This window comes from Myotis lucifugus, unplaced genomic scaffold, assembly GCF_000147115.1.
Source record: "Myotis lucifugus unplaced genomic scaffold, Myoluc2.0 scaffold_45, whole genome shotgun sequence".
NCBI classification, from domain to species: Eukaryota; Metazoa; Chordata; class Mammalia; order Chiroptera; family Vespertilionidae; genus Myotis; species Myotis lucifugus.
Window position 1 is genome coordinate 7,490,869 of NW_005871093.1, and position 20,367 is coordinate 7,511,235.

The 20,367-nt window shown below is 49.9% G+C and overlaps 1 protein-coding gene across 1 annotated transcript in view; it reads right to left on the bottom strand.

Moving 5' to 3' along the window:
* The window catches only part of COL26A1 (collagen type XXVI alpha 1 chain), a 165,880-nt gene that overhangs the window by 115,033 nt on the left and 30,480 nt on the right, over window positions 1–20,367 (bottom strand). Inside the window, 1 exon segment of the mRNA XM_006088268.3 lies at window positions 7,879–8,001. Coding sequence (XP_006088330.1) covers window positions 7,879–8,001 — 123 coding nt within the window.

A 20,367-nucleotide genomic window follows, 5' to 3' on the forward strand; every position in this document is an offset into this window, starting at 1 on the left:
CCCCCCGCCATCTCACCAGCCCAGGCTGCTTTCTCCCGAACTTTCACTTCTATGCCCAGCCCCCTCCCAGGTTTCGCCAAACTCTTCTCCCAGATCATTCCTGGCAGTTTGCAAACATGCTCCTGTATCTCCCATCTTAAAATCAACCAAACAGCCCTGGCCGGTTTGGCTCAGTGGATAGCGCGTCGGGCCTGCGAACTGAAGGGTCCCGGGTTCGATTCCGGTCAAGGGCACATGCCCAGGTTTCGGGCTCAATCCCCAGTGGGGGACTTGCAGGTGGCAGCCAATCCATGATTCTCTCTCATCATGGATGTTTCTATCTCTCTCTCCCTCTTCCTTCCTCTCTGAAATCAATAAAAATAAAAAAACACACCAAACAAACAAAAACCTCCACTGACCTCATGCTGTCCGTAGCTTCTGAGCCCCATTTCATTTCATGCTTCCTCCACAGCAACTTCTTTAAAGAGTCTTCTAGTCTCCCAGGCTCTATTTCCTCACCTTTCATTTTTCTCCTCCACCCATGCATCTCAGCCTCCATCCCCTCTACTCCCCAAAACTGCACTTGCCAGGGTGCCCAGTGACCTCACATTCCCAAATCCAATGGTCACTCCTTGGCCTTCATCCCACCAGACTCCCAGAAGTATTAGGAGACTCCCCCTCCCCCTTCCTCCCTCCCAAAACTCATCTCCCAGAAAACTCACCTCCTCCTGCTCTGGCTGCTCCTTCTCACCCCCTTAGCTGGACTCTCCTCCTTAGCCCACCTCTAGATTAGGGTGCCAGGACTGTTCCAGGATCATACGGTTACATTTAACATCTCTGACAGTGGGATTCATGTTACAGTTGATGATGTGCTATAGTTTACTTAGCAGCATTCTCAGTAATTATAAGATAATGCACTTCTTCCTACCGATGGCATCTTAGAATCCACGAAATACACTATGGCCCTGGCCCCAGAGCTTCCTGGTACTCCGGACTTTCTTACTCAACCTCCTACCTGCACCCCTCCCCGCGTGCCATGAATAATAGCAAAACATTGAAAACATAAAATGCACAATACATGCATATTAGTGTGTGTGTGTGTGTGTGTGTGTGTATATATATATATATTCTGCATAAGATTCTCAGGAGGATGAAAAGGCAAGCCACAGAGTGGGAGAAAATATTTGCTAACCAATAACTAACAATGAGCTAATATTAGAATATATAAAGAAATCTCAAAACTCAACAGTAAAATCACAAATAATCCAATTAAGTGCACAAAAGATGGCCCATTTAATGGGAAAAAGACATGAAGAGACATTTCATCGAGAAGATATACAGTTGGCAAATAAACACATGAAAAGATGTTCAACATTATTAGCCATTAGGGAAACACAAATTAAAACCACAATGAAATAGACTGCGCAGAATGGCTAAAGTCAAATACAATGACAACACCAAATGCTGGCAGGGATACAGAGAAACTGGATCGCTCAGATTTTGCTGGTGGGAATGTAAAAGGGTACGGCCACTCTGGAAACAGTTCGGCGGTTTCTTAATAAACTAAACATGCAACTACCATATGACCCAACAACTGCACTCCTGGGCATTTACCCAGAGAAATGAAAACATGTTTACACAGAACCCTGCATGTTTATAGCAGCTTTATTCACAAGAGCCCCAACCTGGAAACAACCCAGATGTCTTTCAACAGGTGGATGATTAAACTAACGGTGGCACATCCATACTGGGGAATACTACTCAGCAATCAAAAGGAATAACCTTTTTTTTTTAAATGCAGGAACAGACATTTTTTAATCCTCACCTGAGAATACGTTGTTGTTGTTGTTTATTGATTTTACGAGTAGAAAGAGAGGAAGGGAAAGAGAAAGAGAGAGAAACATCAATGTGAGAGAGAAACATTGATCTGTTGCGTCCCGCATGTGTCCAGACCAGAGATCAAAACCACACCCTAGGTATGTGCCCTGACCAGGAATCAAAGCCTAACCCTCCTGGCCAGGGCAGGAGTAACTACTGATACACCCAGCAGCCTCGGTGAGTCTTCAGAACACTATGATGAGTGATTCCAAAGGTTATATACTGTCTGATTCCATTGTTGAAATGGCAACTTTATATAAGTGGAGAGCAGATTAGTGGTTGTCAGAGGTAAGGAGCGGGGAGGTCAGAGGAAGTAGGTGAGGCTATAACGGGGCAACATGCGGGGTCTTTGTGGGGAAAGAAATGCTCTAAATCTCGACTGCATCAGTGTCGATCCCGGTTACGGGGCTGTACTATAGTTTTGCAAGATGTTGCCATTGAGAGGAACAGGGTAAAAAGGACGTGGGATCTCCCTGTGTTATTTCTTACAGCTACATGTGAGTTTACCATGATCTCAAAATGTTTAATTTAAACACAAACACCCCGATCAGGTCATTCCTCATCTCTACTTAAAACCCTCAATGGCTTCCCAATATGCTTTCAATAAAAGTCAAACTTAAGCTCTGCCTATACCAGTGATGGCGAACCTATGACACGCATGTCAGAGGGGACACGCGAACTCATTTTTTTGGTTGATTTTTCTTTGTTAAATGGCATTTAAATATATAAAATAAATATCAAAAATATAAGTCTTTGTTTTACTATGGTTGCAAATATCAAAAAATTTCTATATGTGACACGGCACCATAGTTAAGTTAGGGTTTTTCAAAATGCTGACACGCCGAGCTCAAGAGGTTCGCCATCACTGGCCTATATACCCTCCTCCTCGCCTGTTCTGCTCCTGGACACGGACCTTCTCTCTGTTCCAGGGCCTTTGCACTGACTGTCTTCACACGGAGGTTCTTTCTCATCACTCACTGCTCAGCATCAATGTCATCTCTTCAGAGTCTCTCTCCTGCCTCCTCTAAAGCAGCCCCCACTTCATGCTCAGTCACATCACCTGGCTGTAATTTCCTGTGCTCATTAGGAGGGGGTATGTCTTCTTGTTTGCATATTTAGGTGAATGTGCACTGACCACCAGGGGGCAGCTCCTGAGTGTCTGCCCCCTGGTGGTCAGTGAACATCATAGTATACTCTCAATAAATATTTGTGGAAATGTTGAGCGAATGAATCAAGCAAGGAAAGCAGGGGGAGCAGGGGAGGGCACAGGGAGGGGTCTGGCGCACATGCCAGTCCCCGCATGCATTCCAAATAGGCTTCACTCTGCCCAGATCCTGTTACACTCACGTTTTCACAACCACACCCTCCCTTCACCCACCTGCACACTTTGTCATAAAAATGTCATCAGAATGTAATGAGATGACTTCATAGCCCTCTGCAAAGAGAGGCCCCACCAAGGATTTTGGCCACTCTGACCCCCAAATCTAACTGTGTAGAAATGCAGAAACTCCTTCTTCCTGCCCTCGCCCAGGCTTCGCACTGAGTGGGGGCGGGCAGCAGGAGGACACTGAGGCCGGTGCCCCAAGCGCTCAGCCGGCAAACTAGCTCTGGCGTTCTCTCACCAGCCACTGCTTCTCACTTGATATTTGAATCTCTTCTCAGAGAGTCATAGTCAACTACCGGGCTTATCACAAGCCAGACACTGGCCTAGAAACGCCATAGCACGGCATTGAACCCCCCAGTAGCTTCAGGAGACGGGTCCAATAATCATTTTTACCATCAAAACAAATGAGACCCCAACCCCCACTCCTCCTCTTCCTACCCCTAGATCAACACACACTGTGTGTGGAGTCAGCCCTCATGTCCCAGCTCCATCCACTCACCCGACTCTTGCAAACAGCCACCCCTCACCTGTCCCTTGGGGCTAGGGGTGTGCCCACCACAGGCACAGTCCCCAGATTCAGGGGAGAGGCCAGTGCAGGCCTGGAAGCCACTCAGGGCTGTTCAGCCCAGGTACCCAGGTCTCGAAGAGGGCCACAGGGTCGAGATGGACACATCCCCCTGGCCTCATGGACTCTTTGCCCCGTGAGGATGGGCATGGCTGGAGGAGGGCCAAAATGGCCTCCCTGAAGGGCAGGGCCCAGAACAGGGGCTCCCCTTTGCTGGGTGGAAGGGCCGTATGCCCTAAGAACTCGGCTCTGTGGCCCGGCGTGGGGGAGAGGCAGGCAGGCTCCTGGTCATGCCCAAGTACATTCCATTTTTCACGGCTCCACAGGCGGCAAAGTGTAGCGATCCTGCTCCCCTCAGAAAATCCAGAGCCCCGAGCTAGCAGGATCTTTCCAGGCACACGTGTGAAGGGTGGTGGGGCCCTCACACCCACCTCACCTTCCTTGGTGCCTCCTACACACTGCTTTGGGCCCTCACTGCCCAGGGTGCTCTCATCCTGGGGAGAAGGGAGGCAGCCAGCAGGAGGGGTGGAGAGATCATTCTATTGAACTGGAGGCTCTGGGCACTGTTGAAGCCAAAGGAAGACCAGCCAAGCCCCAGCTCCTCATCTGAGTGCAGCGGGCCTGTGTGACAGGCACAGTGGGCCCTCCCGGTTCACATATCCCCACCATCCATCACCACCCAGACCCACGCAGGGGTCTGAGCCCCGGGGCCTCTCTCTCCGTGGCCACCTCTGTCCTGGATCTCCAGCTGTTCCCTCCCTTTACTGTGAGGCCCTGCCTCGGCTCAGATGTCACCTCCTCACAACAGCCTTCCCTGAGCGGCCGTCAGGATGAAGGGACCCTCCCACAGCAGACTGGCTCACCCTAGACCAGTGATGGCGAACCTATGACACGCGAACTCATTTTTTTGGTTGATTTTTCTTTGTTAAATGGCATTTAAATATATAAAATAAATATCAAAAATATAAGTCTTTGTTTGACTATGGTTGCAAATATCAAAAAATTTCTATATGTGACACAGCACCAGAGTTAAGTTAGGGTTTTTCAAAATGCTGACACGCCGAGCTCAAAAGGTTCGCCATCACTGCCCTAGACCCCAGCCAACATCGTTTTCGTTTTGTTGTTGTTCATCCTCACCCGAGGATATTTGTTCCATTGATTATTTTAGAGAGATTGGAAGGGAGGGGGAGAGACAGAGAGAGAAACATGGATGTGAGATTGGTTGCCTCGTGCATGTGCCCCGATCGGGGGCTGGGATTGAGCCTGCAACCAAGGTACGTGCCCTTGACCTGAATCAAACTGAGGCCCTTCAGTCCGAGGGCCGGTGCTCTATCCACTGAGCCAAACCAGATAGGGCCCCAGCTACCACTTAGATGTCATCCTTTACTTGCCCCTAAAGTGCCATCGCCTCAAGGACAGACAGACAGACAGTGCACCCTCATTAAGCCAGGACCTGTCATGCAGCCAAGCCTCCAAGGAAACATGAATGAATGAATGAATGAATGAACGAATGAATGAATGGTGAGAAACTGAACAAACAAACAAGAAATTCCAGACACCCTGGGAGGGGCCCTCTGGGATGGGGGTTTTCCCAGGCAAAGCTAAACTCATTTCCAGGAGGAAGAGGTGTGACACAGCTATCACCCATTCTGAATGGTGGGCACGTGGCGCAGCCCTGTGCCCCAGGAGGACGTCTTGACATCCCCACAACTCCACGGAGGGGACCCCCAAGTCCAGGTGATCGGGTCAGCCCATTAACAACCATTTATTAAGCTCGACTCCGTGCCAGGCCACTTCCTTGGTGCAGTTATGGTGAGCGAGTGGACTGGGGGAGAGGGATGGGTTAGAGTCCGGCCCAGACTCAGACACCCAAACTGGGGAGAAGGCAGGAGGGCAGCAAACAGCCAGGGATGAGGGCAGCACTCCTGCCTTAGCCACAGACCCAGGCAGGCCCCGGGCTCCAGGTAACACAGGCGCATGGGTCAGAGGGCAGCCCTTCCCCATGCAGCAGCCAATCACACGTCACCCAGAGCCCCTCCACTCTCACTTCCCATCCCCACCCACTGACGAGCCCTTCCCCACCCACTCAGCCAGGTTAAACCAGGACAAGCCAGAGGGCACCTCCTTCCAAGGGCTGCCTCCACAGGCTCACACCCAAAAGCTGCCCCCACCCTGAGGTCAGGGCCACTCTCATGCCCACTCTGACTTGGCTTCCACAGCCATTTTTCTTCCTCCCTGAAACCCTTCCAGCCCTTCTCCATCCAGGCTCGGCCGCTCCTTTCTGACAACTAGGCTGTGGCCCCATGTCCTCCCTTCTGGTCACCTTGTCAGGGCCACACGAGGGAATTGGGATGGAACGCTTAAGCTCTATCTCCAAACATGGCCAGAGAAGAAAGGAAGAAGTGCCCTTTACATCATTTTTTTAAACAAAGACACTTCTTTGGGTGCAGATAACATAACACAGTGATGTTAATTCTAAACAATGCTTTTAATTTTTAGTCCAGTGGTCATCAATCCAGTAGTCATAATAGTTGCTTTCTTGTTATTTTTGCTAACAGTTGTGTGTGTTTGAGGAGGGCGGGGGGGAGGGAGGCCACAAGATTGCTTAGGCCCAGAGTTTGCGCTGTTTTAACATCCCAAAGCTTGAGACATAGATGTACAAGGCAGTTCCTCTGGCATGGCAGCTCCGGTTCCATTTGAAAGTGGCTCCACTTATTGGGGTTTTTTTTATAACTCCAAAGCCTACCTTACTACACCCCCCCACCAACCCCTATAGCAGGCTAGCAAAACAGTAAGGACAGCAAGGAGACGTGACATGCATAGAGCTGATATGAACAAAACACCACAGCAAGAGAGGGCAGGGGAACTGTTCCCAGGCCCAAGAGGAGAACTCCTTCCTCGATAGTCAGAAATGAAAAGGGAAACGGGAGAGCATACAGGGAGCGAGGAGGAGCTAGAGGTTCTTTATTATGTGATGATGAGAACTGCCTTTTTCTTGCCCAGGGAGATGTTGACTAATATCGATTCAAACACAACCATATCTTCACCTCAGATGACGCATTTGGTGGACGCCTGTGCACAAGCTAAACTAAAACATATCACAGGGATTCCTGACAAATTTGCACCAGCCCTCATGAAAACGAGTCATCTTTCCTCTTTCTCTTTCTTATGTTGTCATGACAAGAAGTCTAGATCATTAAGTGACTAAGGTGTTAGCTGACGCTACTGTAGCCATCATGTTGCAGTATAGAAATGTATTGAACCAATTGGTGGTACACCTCAAACTTAAACAATGTTGTATGTCAATTATATTCCTATTTTAAACAAGAAAAGAAACCTAGGATATACCCATGACCTAGAGATTGCAGTGATGGTCAAAGTAGAGCAAGAGCCGGCTGGTGTGGCTCAGTGGTTAAGCGTCGACCTATGAACCAGGAGGTCACAGTTTGAATCCCAGTCACGGCACATGCCTGGGTTGCAGGCTTGATTCCCAGTAGGGGGTGTGCAAGAGGCAGCCGATCAATGATTCTCTCTCATCATTGATGTTTCTATCTCTCTCTCCCTCTCCCTTCCTCTCTGAAATCAATAGAATGTATTTTTTTAAGAACACAATAGTTAAAATATATATATAAATCTCTCCCTGTGAATGCTGAGAGCCACTGAAAGCGACAGTCCAGAGTGGGGCTCATGAGAGAGACGGGCTGGAGGCAGGCTGGACTTTCAAGGGCATCACAGACCCACATTCTAGTCTGGAACCCCACAGCAGCTGGTTCTGTCTTCAGCCTCTCCTGGCCCTCTCCCGCCCCTTCCATCCCCCCCCTCATTGACCATTGGGAGTTTCTGCTAATCAAACACCCACTGGATTGTGAGGTTATGCCAGGGTGGGGAGCAAATCCCTTTCATCTTTGCATGCACATACCCCCCACCCCCCATGCACAGAAGTGGCTGCATAAATGCATGTTTGACTCCTGTTTCTGAGTGTCAACCCGCCTCCCTCACAGCTGTGCTGGGGTTGGATTCATCCAAGGGAACAGAAAAGAAGGGCAGAGCCAGCCAGCCCTGCGGCCTTTACCTCACAAGGTTGGCACAGGGCCCGGGCCACCGGCAGCTCTGGTACACGCGCTGGACCACTGTCTCCGAGCCGTTCTGCACCTGGCAGGACACCGTCCGTGTTACCGTGTGATGGCACCAGTGCCTGTGGGGAGAACAACAGTCACGTCAGTACTGACTGTTCCTGAGGTGCCAGCTTCTGGTCAAAAGTCCCCTCCACAAGCCTGGGGGCTCGTCCTCTTGGGTACAGGGCACACTGAGACGGAGACCCTCTGTTCAGGTCTAAGAGGAAGGAAGAATACCACCCCTTTGGGCTACCAAACCCTGGCATCATCAGAGTCACCAAACACTCCATGTGGAATCAGTGAAGAAAGCTGTACCCCTGCCTGCCCGCCCGGGAAACAGACGAGGAGATGATGACAACCTACAGGAACACGGGTCATAGGTACAGCCACATCATGAGGAAGGGAGCTCTGGGAACAAAGCAGGGCACCCAGCCCAAGTTTAAGAAACCTGAGTTCTGGAAGATACAAGTCAGCTGACCAGACACGTGGGGACGATGAGCGAGAGTGGCATTATTAGCAGTGTGAGCAGAGGCACCGGGTGATAGACCATGAGATGCAGCTGTCTCACAAGGACCTGGTGCAATTAGACATGCCCAGAGGCTGTAGGGAGGGGAGGAGTCGAGAGAAAGAAAGGCATGGCACCTACCAGAACAGACGTGGGTCTGAGCATGAGGTCAGCGGGAAGCCACTGAAGGACTCTGCGCAGGGAAATGACCCCCGGGGGTCTGAGGTTCTTGTCAGAGGGCCACAGCGGAAGGAGCCAGACAGACAGGACCCAGATCCCCATCCCTGCCGGTATCAAGAATCAGGTATGGGACTCACCTGTTTGAGACAGGTGTGGTCAGAATGCCTAAAAAGCTGATGACCTCCTGGAGAAACTGGGACCCTCGCAAGATCAATGAATTCTTGCACACTCTCCATCCTTCACTTATGCCACCAACCCTCCACAAGGCAACGTAGCAGGAAACAAAGAAACAGAGACAACTAATGGAAAACCCCAAATACCAGGAATTTCAAATTATTTGAGAAAAAAAGCTAACACCATGAAAAAAAGGCACCAACTCAACATAGAATAAATCACACCTGGGGCGGGGGGGGACAATTAATAAAGCAAATAAATGGAAACAATTTTTAAAGCATAATGTCCTCAAAGAGACAAGAGAATTTTTCACTCATAAAAAATATTATGAAATAAAGAAATAGGCATCTTGGAAATGAAATGTATGGCTATGAAAATAAAAGGCTCAACAATTTGTCTGAGAAACAGAATGGATACAGGTAAAGAGTAAGCTGATGAGCTGGAAATTTAAGCCATGAACTTTCTGAGGATGCACTGCAAAGGGAAAAAAAGATAGAAAATGGGGGGGGGGCAGAGGTGAGGGACATAGAAGGCAGCTCTAGAAGGGAGGTCAGAGGGAACAAAGGGAAATATATAGCTGAAGAAATAATACAGAAAATTTCTGAGAATAAATAGAGACTTGTGGTCTTAATGTGAAAGGACCCACTGAATGCTAAGCAAGATGAACAAAAACAGATTGTGGGGGGATTTCAGAACACTCCGGACGAAGAGAAACTACTAAATGCTATAAAAAAAAAAAAAAACAGATTACCTATAATCAATTGAAATTAGATTTCTTATCAGCAACATTGGGATCAAAAATATAGCGACACAAGTACTTCAAAGCTCCTAGAGGAAATACAGTGTGGCCTTGACTTACGAGTTTAATTCGTTCTGTGACGGAGCTCGTAACTCAAATTACTCGTATGTCAAATCAACAGTGAACAAGTGAGACACGTGATGCTGGGCTGATGTTGTGGCGTTCACTGTGACGTTCGCTGCGCCAACTAGCGGTGGGGTATCTGAAGCTGGCTCGTAACCCGAATTTTAGCTCGCAACTCAAAGCAAAAAGTCGGCCGAGAGATGGCTCGTATCTCGAAAACCTCGTTAGTTGGGACACTCGTAAGTCAAGGCCCCACTATACTTAAAACCAGAATTCTATACCCAGGCAAACTCTCCTGCAAAGGAAACGGTGAGATAAAGACATTGTTAGGTGCATAAGAAACCAGAAAGTTACCAGTCACCTTTTCTGAAAGAATTATTAAAGGATGTATTGCAGCAAAATAAAATAAAGGACATAAGATGAACATATGAAATGTGAGAAGCAATTATGAACAAAGAAATCATAATAAGACTTAATAACAGCCTAGATCTAAAATCCAAGATGATTGCAATATGGAAGATGGCAGAGAGGAGGCAGAAGGAAGCAAAAGTTGCTGAGATTTTTGTCTTGTGTAAAGGAAAGGATATAGAAGCTGTGCAACTTTCAGTGTAGTAGAAAAGTATACAATTAAACATATTCTTGAATTTGAAGATAAATACTAGCAAGGCAAGAAAGAGGACACAAAACTGACCAACCACACAAAAAAGTAAAACAGAAAATTCTATTAGCCCAACAAAATGCTAAGAAAGTAGCTACAGAAAATACAGCAATTAGAAGGCAGTGTAAGTAGAAAGGAAAAGAAAGGTACTAAGAAAGATGCAAACAGAAATTAATGAAATAGATTACTTTAAAAAGTGAATCAACAAAACCAAAAACAGGTATTAAAAAAATTCAAATAGGCAATTCTTAATGATAAACAAAGGGCATAGACATTAAAAACAAACAAAAAAAACTCCAAAAAGTGATTAGAAATTATAAGTAAACTAGAAGCCCGATGCATGAAATTCATGAAAGAGTAGGCCTTCCTTCCCCCGGCTGCTGGCACCTGGACCAGGTATTCCCTCGCAGAGGGAGGCCCCACCCACCGCAGCCCACTGGTCAGTGGCTTGGGCCTCCCTCTTTGGGGCAATCTTGGAGCCCCCCGATTGATTGCCCTGCCGGCCAGTGGCCTGGGCCTCCCTCTGCGGGGCAATCATGGGTCGATGGCCGGCCCCCAACCAATCACATTGCACCCGCCTTGGCTGGCCTGGCACCAGTGGGTGTCATAGCATGGTCCCGGATGGTCATCCCGCTGTTCAGCCATTCGGTTGAATTGCATATTACGCTTTTATTATATAGGATATTATGTATGATCTTACAGCAAAACTTGACAATTTTCTATGAAAATATATACTACCAATATTGGCACAGTCAAAAATACCAGAGAAGAAAATGAGAAAGTAGGCAAAAGTCGACCCCTCTCCCCAAAGGCACCAGGAGACTTCATTCAAAACCTGGTTCCACCACCAACCTTCTGTGTGACTTGAGCAAAGTTGATAAGCCCTCGCTGAGCCTCAGTTCAATGAAAAATGCTACCTTTCAAGGTGTTGTGAGTTCTCGACAAGCACATCCAGGGTAGTGGTGTGTAAACCGTGCCTCACTACAAACCGAAAGGTATTGATTAGCTGGCTCCTGAAACCCACCATGTTTATAAGAGCCTAAGGCTTGTCTTTCCTATTTTGCAGCTGGGAAAAGAAATACTGGGGGGTCAAACCTCATTGCCCACAGCTGAAACCAGAGCCTGAGCTGGGAAGGGGACCCAGCCTACCTGCCCAGGGGACCAGCACCTACAAACCTAGACTCCTGCCTCTGCCTGTTACCCAGGGAAACTGGGTCTGGAACAGGTATGAGACATCACAGGCCAGAGCCCTTCCTTCATTTCTCCCAGGGAACATCAGCCCCGTCTCCGTGTGAGTCTCTTCAGGATGAACCATGGTCCAATCCAAGGACAGCACTCCACCCCCAAGACCTGCCCCCAACGGTCTGGAACAGACTGTCCAGCCATCTCTGAATCACACTGGGTCAGGGCTTTGTATAGAGAAATGAGCTGTGAATTCTAAAACATTTTCAAATGCCACGATTCATCATCTCCAGACATTTGATCTTTTAATGGGCTGTAAATGGCTTCCCAACTCAAAACCTGGCCAAAAACAACCAAGAAGGCAGGCAGAGACAAGGAAAGAAGGCTCTGGGGCTTTCGGATGGAATTCAAAACCCTGTTCATCTGCAGACACCTGAGGCTCTGGGAAATCTGGCTGCCACTTAGGACCCCCGAAGCCTGAGCATTGTGTGTATGTCTTCCGTTTGGGGGGTGACAACATGCCACCATCCATGCCCACCCCACACCCGTCAGTGGTAGGTGACAGGGTTGTACGGGCTACAGTTCACTCCACCCAGTGGCCAGCTTGACAGGAGATGTCCATCCCTTTTATGACCCTCCTGGAAGGATGGTCCAGGAGCACAGAATTTGAGAGTGACAGAGCTGGTCCTTGGCTGCCTAGGCCGTGAGGGTGCCCTCCTCAGCAGCCTCATCTTTGGGCATCATTTCAGCAACATCTCTTTGTCATCTCCCCTCACCTTCTCCAGCTGAGCTCTCATGGAGGGTCCAGGAGGGGAAACCCACTCCCAGCCTTGGAGACAGATCTGCTCCCTGCCAGGTCCCTCCCTTATGAGAGGAGGCCCACTCCCAGATGGGAGGAGCGATTGACTTGGCCCTGCTCTCCAGGCTCACGGCTCCCACAGCAGCTTTCACTAAGTGTTTGGCTCCGTGGCTTGGCTGAGCCGTGAAATCCTTAATTTAGGGTCCTCTGAGAAAACAAGTGCTAAGTGGCTTCAGGAAATTATGTCACAATGGAACGGAGGGGCTTTCAGGAGGACATCCCTGGCCCATGCTCACCTCTGAACATAACCACCCAACCTGTTTCCGATGCTGCCTGCCACCCAGGGAGACGGCCCCCCCTCCCCAGAGGCCTGGCTCCCCACACAGGCCCTGAGCCCCTGTTTTCCTATCTGAGCTTTGCTTTGGGGCCTAATCTTACGCTTCCCTTCCAGGACCCTGTGCTCGGAGCCTAAACCAGCCCCCAGGGTTTGACAGTGCCCGCCCTCTCCATGAGGACCACCCAATCTGCCCCATTCCCTGTCCCACCCCAGGGAGTCACCTCAATGCTTCCTCTCATATGCGCTCCACTTGCTGGACAGGGGTCACACTTCATCATAACCCATGGGACACCTCAAGTTACACCATTTCACTCTGGTCAGTACTGAGCCCATCACTATCCAACCCTACTTCGCTCCACCTTGGTGACCAGCACCATTAAGCCCAGGTCCCCTAACCCAGAACTCCACCTTCTTCCTCCCTCACTCCCCATGGCCCGCCAATCAGCCCCCATGTCAGACAAGTCTACCTCCTGCACCCTTCCCTACCCTCTTCCCATGGTCCTGAGTCAGTCAGTCATGCTCATCTCTCACCCTCAGCCTCAGCCCTGTTGGTCTCCCTCTACCTGCCACCAGAGGGCGCTCCCTCAAACACAACCCTGCCCTGTTACCTCCCTTCTTGAAACTTTCTTAGCTCTGAATCCCCCACGGTTCCCACCCACCACCCAGGTTCCACCTCCCACCACACTCCATCTTGTCATTTACACTGTCACACTGTCCTCCCCGGCATGCCATCCCACCTTCTCTCATTCAGCCAATTCTTATCCTACCAGTCTCCATTCAGGTCCCAACCCCTCCTGAGAGCCCTCCCTGACCCCCTGGCCAGGAAAGTACTCTCACCTCATGCTCCACAGGGCCTGTGCATACTTCTGCCCTAGCCCTTCTCATACCAGAAGACTACAGGCAGGGTCCTGAGGACAGCAGGCCCAGGGCAGACCTCCTTAAGGTGTGTTGATCTGACCCCAGGCCCTATGTTCCAGGAGGACCTTCTCCCGCCCACACTTACTCACCAAAAAACTGCTTTTGGGGTTCTGCTGTGCAGGCCTGGGGTCCTAGCATATTCTGCACCCGTGGCTGCAGCCACATACCTCAATGTTGGAGGTGTCCAGTTTCAGGCCCCTCTCCACCTGGCCCTCATTCTAAGTACCTGGCCATCTCCTACCTGACCCCCAGAGAGGCCAGTTCCAGGGAATCTGCCTGCTAGCTAAGCTGAAGAATCTCTGGGAGAACCTATGTTTGTGATGAATGACTAAACTGATATGACTGAGGTGACACCCATGAAGCAGATCCCGTGGGTCCTTGGCTGGTCCCCAGAGACGTAGGCAGATGACCCAGCTAACAGCCCCTTCTGAGGAGAGCGTACAGCTCTGGCACAAAAGCCAGCCCGACTCCTGTTCATAGAGACCCTCTCCTTCGGGGAGTCAGTCAGATCCAGCACCCCAAGACCTGCCTTATGATTGGCAACGCAGTTTCACATACTGTTGTTGTATGCCCCCAAAGCCGTATGTTAAAGCCCTAACCCCAAGTACTTCAGAATGTATTTGGAGATAGGGTCTTATCTCCAAGTCAGACCTTCATTCATCTTCACACAACCCTGGACAGTAAGGATTGTCATTATTCCACTTTAACAGATAAGGAAACTGAGGCACGGGACAAGGGTTTGTGACATGTCCAAGGCTGGCCCCTTAGCCACTCGGCCATATTGCCATATTGACTTGAAGTCCGCCCCAGAGTGCTTGGGTCTCCACGCACAGCCATGCCACCAGGAGAGGCCCGAGCAGCAGACCGCGATGGAGGCTGCCTTCCTGAAGGAAACTGGAAGACCAGGAGCTGGCAGACACAGGGGCCTAGGTCTTGGGAGAGAGTCAGGATCCAAGCTAGGTCTCCCCAGCCCTGAGCAAGGAGCCAAATCTAACAGGATAAAACATGACCAGGCAAATGTGGAGTCCGGCACTGCATCCCCAAAACCCAGCGGACAAGCCCCAAAACACAAAGGCAATCTAGGCTGTCTTAATAGAATCATGTCGAGAAAACCCCTGCTCCCCTCCCTCCCCACTGGCCAGCCACGTGTGGTGGACACTGGGTTGTGCCACCCAGATCCCCTTCAGTGAAGGGCCTTTAGCCCCAGCTGCCAGAAGCACTGTCAGCAAGCGTCCATCCGCAGCCTCCCCTGCCAGTGCTGCCTCATCTGCCCAGAGCTGCCTCGCCCACGGCCCGGTGCTTCCCAGGGCAGTCCCCATCCAGTGCCTGCTTGTCAGGACGACTCTGAAGGACCATTCCAGCTGCAGAGCTCCCCGGAGGTCATTGGTAGCTGTCACTGGGCCTGCATCACAGCTCAACTGCTCCTTCTACGCCCACCTGCTCTGTCCCCTCCCTTCCACAGGCATCACTCCTGAGAGCCATCCCAAATGCACATCTTCCATGTTGGAGCTGTCTCAGACCCTGCTTCCTGGAGACTCAACCTCGTGTCTGCCATGAGCCCCGACAGGAAAAAAGACAAGCTAACATCCAGTGCCCTGGAACAAGAGGGCTGTGGCCGCTGTCCTGTGAGCAGGTGACAGGGGAAGGGCTGACCTGCAGAGCGGTGAGTTTCCCTGGGCAGAGGACAGGTCAGAGCCCAAGATTTGTGGAGATGGAGGGAAAGGCCCCGAGCTCTCGGATGCGTATCTGCCATTTCCAGCAGGTGAGGACTATTGGCAATGGGTCCTTCCGTTAGACTGAGCAGAAATAAGCTGAGGGCTGTGGTGGGAGAGGGCAGCTCTGGGAGTCCAGTTCTCCACCCCAGATGCAGGGGAACCAGACGAGACTTGCTCACGTGGTCCCAGAGGCCCAGAGTCAGGTCAGAACCTTTGGAAGCTAAGGAGGAGACTGCTCCCAGGAGATCCAGCCACAGGTGCATTGAGCTACCACAATGGTTGTAATGGGTGCCCCATCCTGGGAGGAGTGAGCAGAGGCAGGACACCCACTGGGTGGGAAGATGAAGATGCACAAAGGGATGAAGTACAAATTGCTGGTTACAAAATAGTCATAGTGACGTAAAGTACCAGCACAGGGAATACAGTCAATAATATTGTAATAACTATGTATGGTGCCAGATGGGAATGAGATTTATCAGGGGGAACACGTTGTAAGTTATATAAATGTCTGGTCACTATGCTGTACACCTGAAACTAATATAATATTGAACATCAACCATAATTGAAAAAGAAAAAAATACACAATTGATCTGTGAGGAGCTAGGAGACCCTATTGGAAAAGAAAAGATGGAAGGTTTTTTTCACTAGAGGGGAACCTGGTCAATGGGGTTCCAGAAGGACCCTCTGGTGGCATGAGGGGGGAGGTGGACATAGGCTGGGGGCTGAGCCCCGCTGGGAGAAATGGGCACAGTCCATGAAGCACTCATGGCCGCAGCCCCCCAGATGGTTCTCTCCATCATCTGTCTCCAATTTGGGCAAACTGGGTCCGGATCTCCCAACTGTGTGTGTCTCTATGGCTGGTGTTTCTCTCCATCTCTCATCCACCTAGTCCAGTGGTCGGCAAACTCATTAGTCAACAGAGCCAAATATCAACGGTACAACAATTGAAATTTCTTTTGAGAGCCAAATTTTTTAAACTTGAACTATATAGTTGGGTACATTGTTATTAACTTAATTAGGGTACTCCTAAGGCTTAGGAAGAGCCGCACTCAAGGGGCCAAAATGCCGCATGTGGCTCGAAAGCCGCAGTTTGCCGACCACGGACCTAAACCACTATTCAAAGTTACGGTTTTGTTTATGTAGAAATAACTGAGTGTATGTTACGCTAAGTCCTTCTCCGTTTTTAGGGCACAAGAACTGGTAGGTGTGTTTGCATAAGCAGATGGATTTGCCTGCTTTTCCTCGCAATCCTTTTTACTGGACTGTCCATTTGGAGGCAATACCGGAGAGGAATTTTTTTTTTAATATATTTTATTGATTTTTTACAGAGAGGAAGGGCGAGAGATAGAGAGTTAGAAACATCGATGAGAGAGAAACATCGATCAGCTGCCTCCTGCACATCTACGGGGGATGTGCCCGCAACCCAGGTACATGCCCTTGACCGGAATCGAACCTGGGACCTCTCAGTCCGCAGGCCGACGCTCTATCCACTGAGCCAAACCGGTTTCGGCCCGGAGAGGAATTTAAGTAAACTTAAGGTCACTGAATTTTAGAGGGAAGGGGGCTGATCTGAAAGCCCCACGGAACTGACCCAATCTTTCTGTAAAAACAGGAGGGTGACAAATAGACTCCAGGGTCCAGCACTGAGGCCCCTGGGGAGAACGAGGTATGGATTCGTGTCCACGGGAGATGGAGAGCCGATGCTCCCCAATGAGCACAGCTGTGCCACAGGAGGCCTCTGGGCTTCCTCCACTTCATTATCCTCTGCACTTCTCCTCCAGCACTTCTCATAGCGGGAACTCCTGAGGCCTCCCACCTGAGGGAAGGCCGGAAAGAATCCTGCATGGCCTTGGCCAAGTGGCTCAGTTGGTTGAGTGTCATCTTGTTCACCAAAAGGTTGCAAGTTCAATTCCCAGTCAGGGCACATACCTAGGTTGCAGGTCCTATCCCCAGTCAGGGCACATACAGGAGGCAACCAATTGATGTTTCTCTCTCATATCAATGTTTCTTTCTCTCTCTCTCTCTCTCTCTCTCTCTCTCTCCCTCTCTCTCTCTCCCTCTCCCTCTCCCTCTCTCTCCCTCTCTTTCTCCCTTCTCCCCTTCCTCTCTCTCTCAAAATCAATGAGAATCATATCCTCGAGTGAGGATTACAAAGAAAAAAAGAAGAACCCTGCATGGAACATCAGCCATTTACAGATTGAATTTCCCACTCACATGGGGGCAGCTAAGGGAGTATATGATTTGGCCAAACAGACGGTGTGGTTTTGAGCATTTCGATCCACAGCTACTTCCATTAGTAGGTGTGCCAGAGCCGACAAGCTGTGAGAGGACGGTGCCAAATGCCTTCCATGGGATCAGCGTTCCTGGGGAGACCGGGTGCTGAGAAACACTGGCTCCACAGAACCCAGTACCAGAACTGGAACCAACCAGCACTTTTGCCTAATAAGGAGCCTCACAGTTGTTCTGGACCTGAAAACACTCTACAGTGTCCACCGTGGACCATGATGCATTTGGCCAGAGTGACCTCTGTAGAAACCAGGGCTTTCTGAGTGTCTAAGATCAGGACAGGACCTAGAGGTGTGTCCTCCACAGTCCTTCTCAAATAGACCATCTCTCAACACCAACACTGCCCCAGATCCTGTGGGAACAGGCCCAGGGTTATGCCCATATAACAAGCTCCCGGGGGAGGTTGAGGCAGGAAAGTGACCCTATCCACCTGATGGAAGTCAGAAACTAAAGCAGAAATAAGAGTAACTAATGTTTACTGAGCACGGGCGAGGTGCCAGGCACTGTGACAAGCCTCTGACACAGCTCCCTCCTGTAATCCTTATAAAAACCTATAAGTAAGAACTATCATCGTGCCCGTGTTACGGAAGAAGCCAGACAGACTAAGTAACTTCCCCCAAAAGGAGAAATGTGTACTCAGTCATGAGGTTGGTTAACATGCTGGTGCGAGTTTCTTATTTCCTTACAGACCACACTCTGAGTGACCTCATTCTCTCCCAGTTCTATTTCCTGAGACACAGAGACACTCTGATCAGCCCCGCTCCTCCATCCACCCCAGGCCCCACCAGGCCTAGTTCCTTTGGGTCACATGCTCATCCCTGGTCAAGTTGGCTGTGAGGGAAGTCACATAGCACCAAACAGAGGGGCTAGGACCCCCTGCAGTAGGCACGCTATGTCCTTTAGAACAGACTGTGAGAGAAGCAGGGGCAAAGTTAACTCTGGTATATGACAATGTGTCCCCAAGTTATCTCTTCTTCCTCCTCCCTGGCTAACAAAACCCTAGTTTTCAGACACTGGGCATCAGTAAATTCAAGAAAAGTGAGCAAAATCATCATCTCATTGATAGAGTTTTTTGGCATGTTCACTCAGTTCTAAGAGAAAGTCAGCTGAGAGGCTTCTGGAAAACATTATCCCCTATGGGGGAGGGGAAGTTGCAAGAAAAGAAGCTCATTCTTATTTCTGTGCACAGTTGTGTGAGGGTGTGATGCCTGGAGCTGTGGCAGCCATGTTAGAGCCATGAGAGGAGACAGCCTGGAGAAGGCAGAGTAAAAAGCAGGGTCTTTGAGCATTTGATGCTGTCAAATTAGCTAACTCTGGAGCCACCCAATTCTTAATATGAGTAACTAGAGGCCTGGTGCACGAAATTCGTGCACAAGGGTGGGAGGGGGTTCCTCAGCCCAGCCTGCACCCTCTCCAATCCAGAACCCCTCGAGGGATGTCCAACTGCCGGTTTAGGCCTGATCCCGCATCCCTTTCACAATCCGGCCACTAGCTCCTAATTGTTCACCTGCCTGCCTGCCTGCCTGATCACCCCTAACTGCCTCTGCCTGCTGGCCTGATCACCCCCTAACTGCCTCTGCCTGCCGGCCTGATCACCCCCTAACTGCTCCCCCCTGCAACCCTGGTAATACCCTAACTGCCCTCCCCTGCCGACCTGATTGCCCCTAACCACCTCTGCCTTGGCCCCGGCCACCGTGGCTTTGTCCGGAAGGACATTTGGAAGATGTCCAGAAGATGTCTGGTCTAATTAGCATATTACTCTTTTATTAGTATAGATATTACATGACGTTGTTGTTTAAGCCCACATCAGTAGGGTTTTTACAACTCTCATCTGAAAGTGTTCTAATCAAAATAACCTGCTGCAAACAGTACAATCAAGGTATAAGAATGTGAAGCCAGGAGGCCTAGTTTGTGTCCTACTTGTACCACTTATCGCCTGCACAGCTTTGGACAAGTCTCAACTTCAGAACCTCAGTTTCCTCATCTACAAACTAATAGCCCAACTTCCAAGGGCTGCCAGAAGTCCCAAGAGCAATAACAACTATACGAATATAATCTGTGGACTGCAAAGCTCTAGACAGATAGTGGGGGTGACTATTAAACTATAAATGACTGTACTTCATAATGGAAATAGAATCACAACCCTGAACTAGCTCAATCTCTTCTCTTTAAAGCAAAAGGAGACTGTGTTCTTCACCCACAAGGTATCTGCAATGTTTTCTCCACTCGATCATCTTCATGGACAGTCTCATCGCCTGTATCTGGGTCAGTGAGAGGCAAACTGCTCCAGCTTGACCAGCCAATTAGTTTGGGTTTTTAGGCTCCTCGGGATATAGATGTTTCACTTCCATAAACTTCATCGTAGCACGTGCCTTGTGACTCCCATTGCTGACTGCCCGCCAAGGTGCTGGCTCTGGATGATGTGGGCCAAAGTAGCGTCAGTCACCATTCTACTATGGGTCAAAGAGCCCCTGCCTCATGCAAGGACTAACTGTGTGGCCACTGTGTGAGGCACAGAACATGGGTGGGCAAGAGAGCCAGCCTCCAGGCCCAGTTTTGCTCTGCCCAACCCCGTGGTCGGCAAACTGCAGCTCGCGAGCCACATGCGGCTCTTTGGCCCCTTGAGTGTGGCTCTTCCATAAAATACCACAAAATATCACGTGCGGTCACGTGCGGGCACGCACATACAGTGCGATTGAAACTTCGTGGCCCATGCGCAGAAGTCGGTATTTTGTGGAAGAGCCATACTCAAGGGGCCAAAGAGCCGCATGTGGCTCGCGAGCTGCAGTTTGCCGGACCCACCTGGCCTACCCAATGAATGGGCTTTACC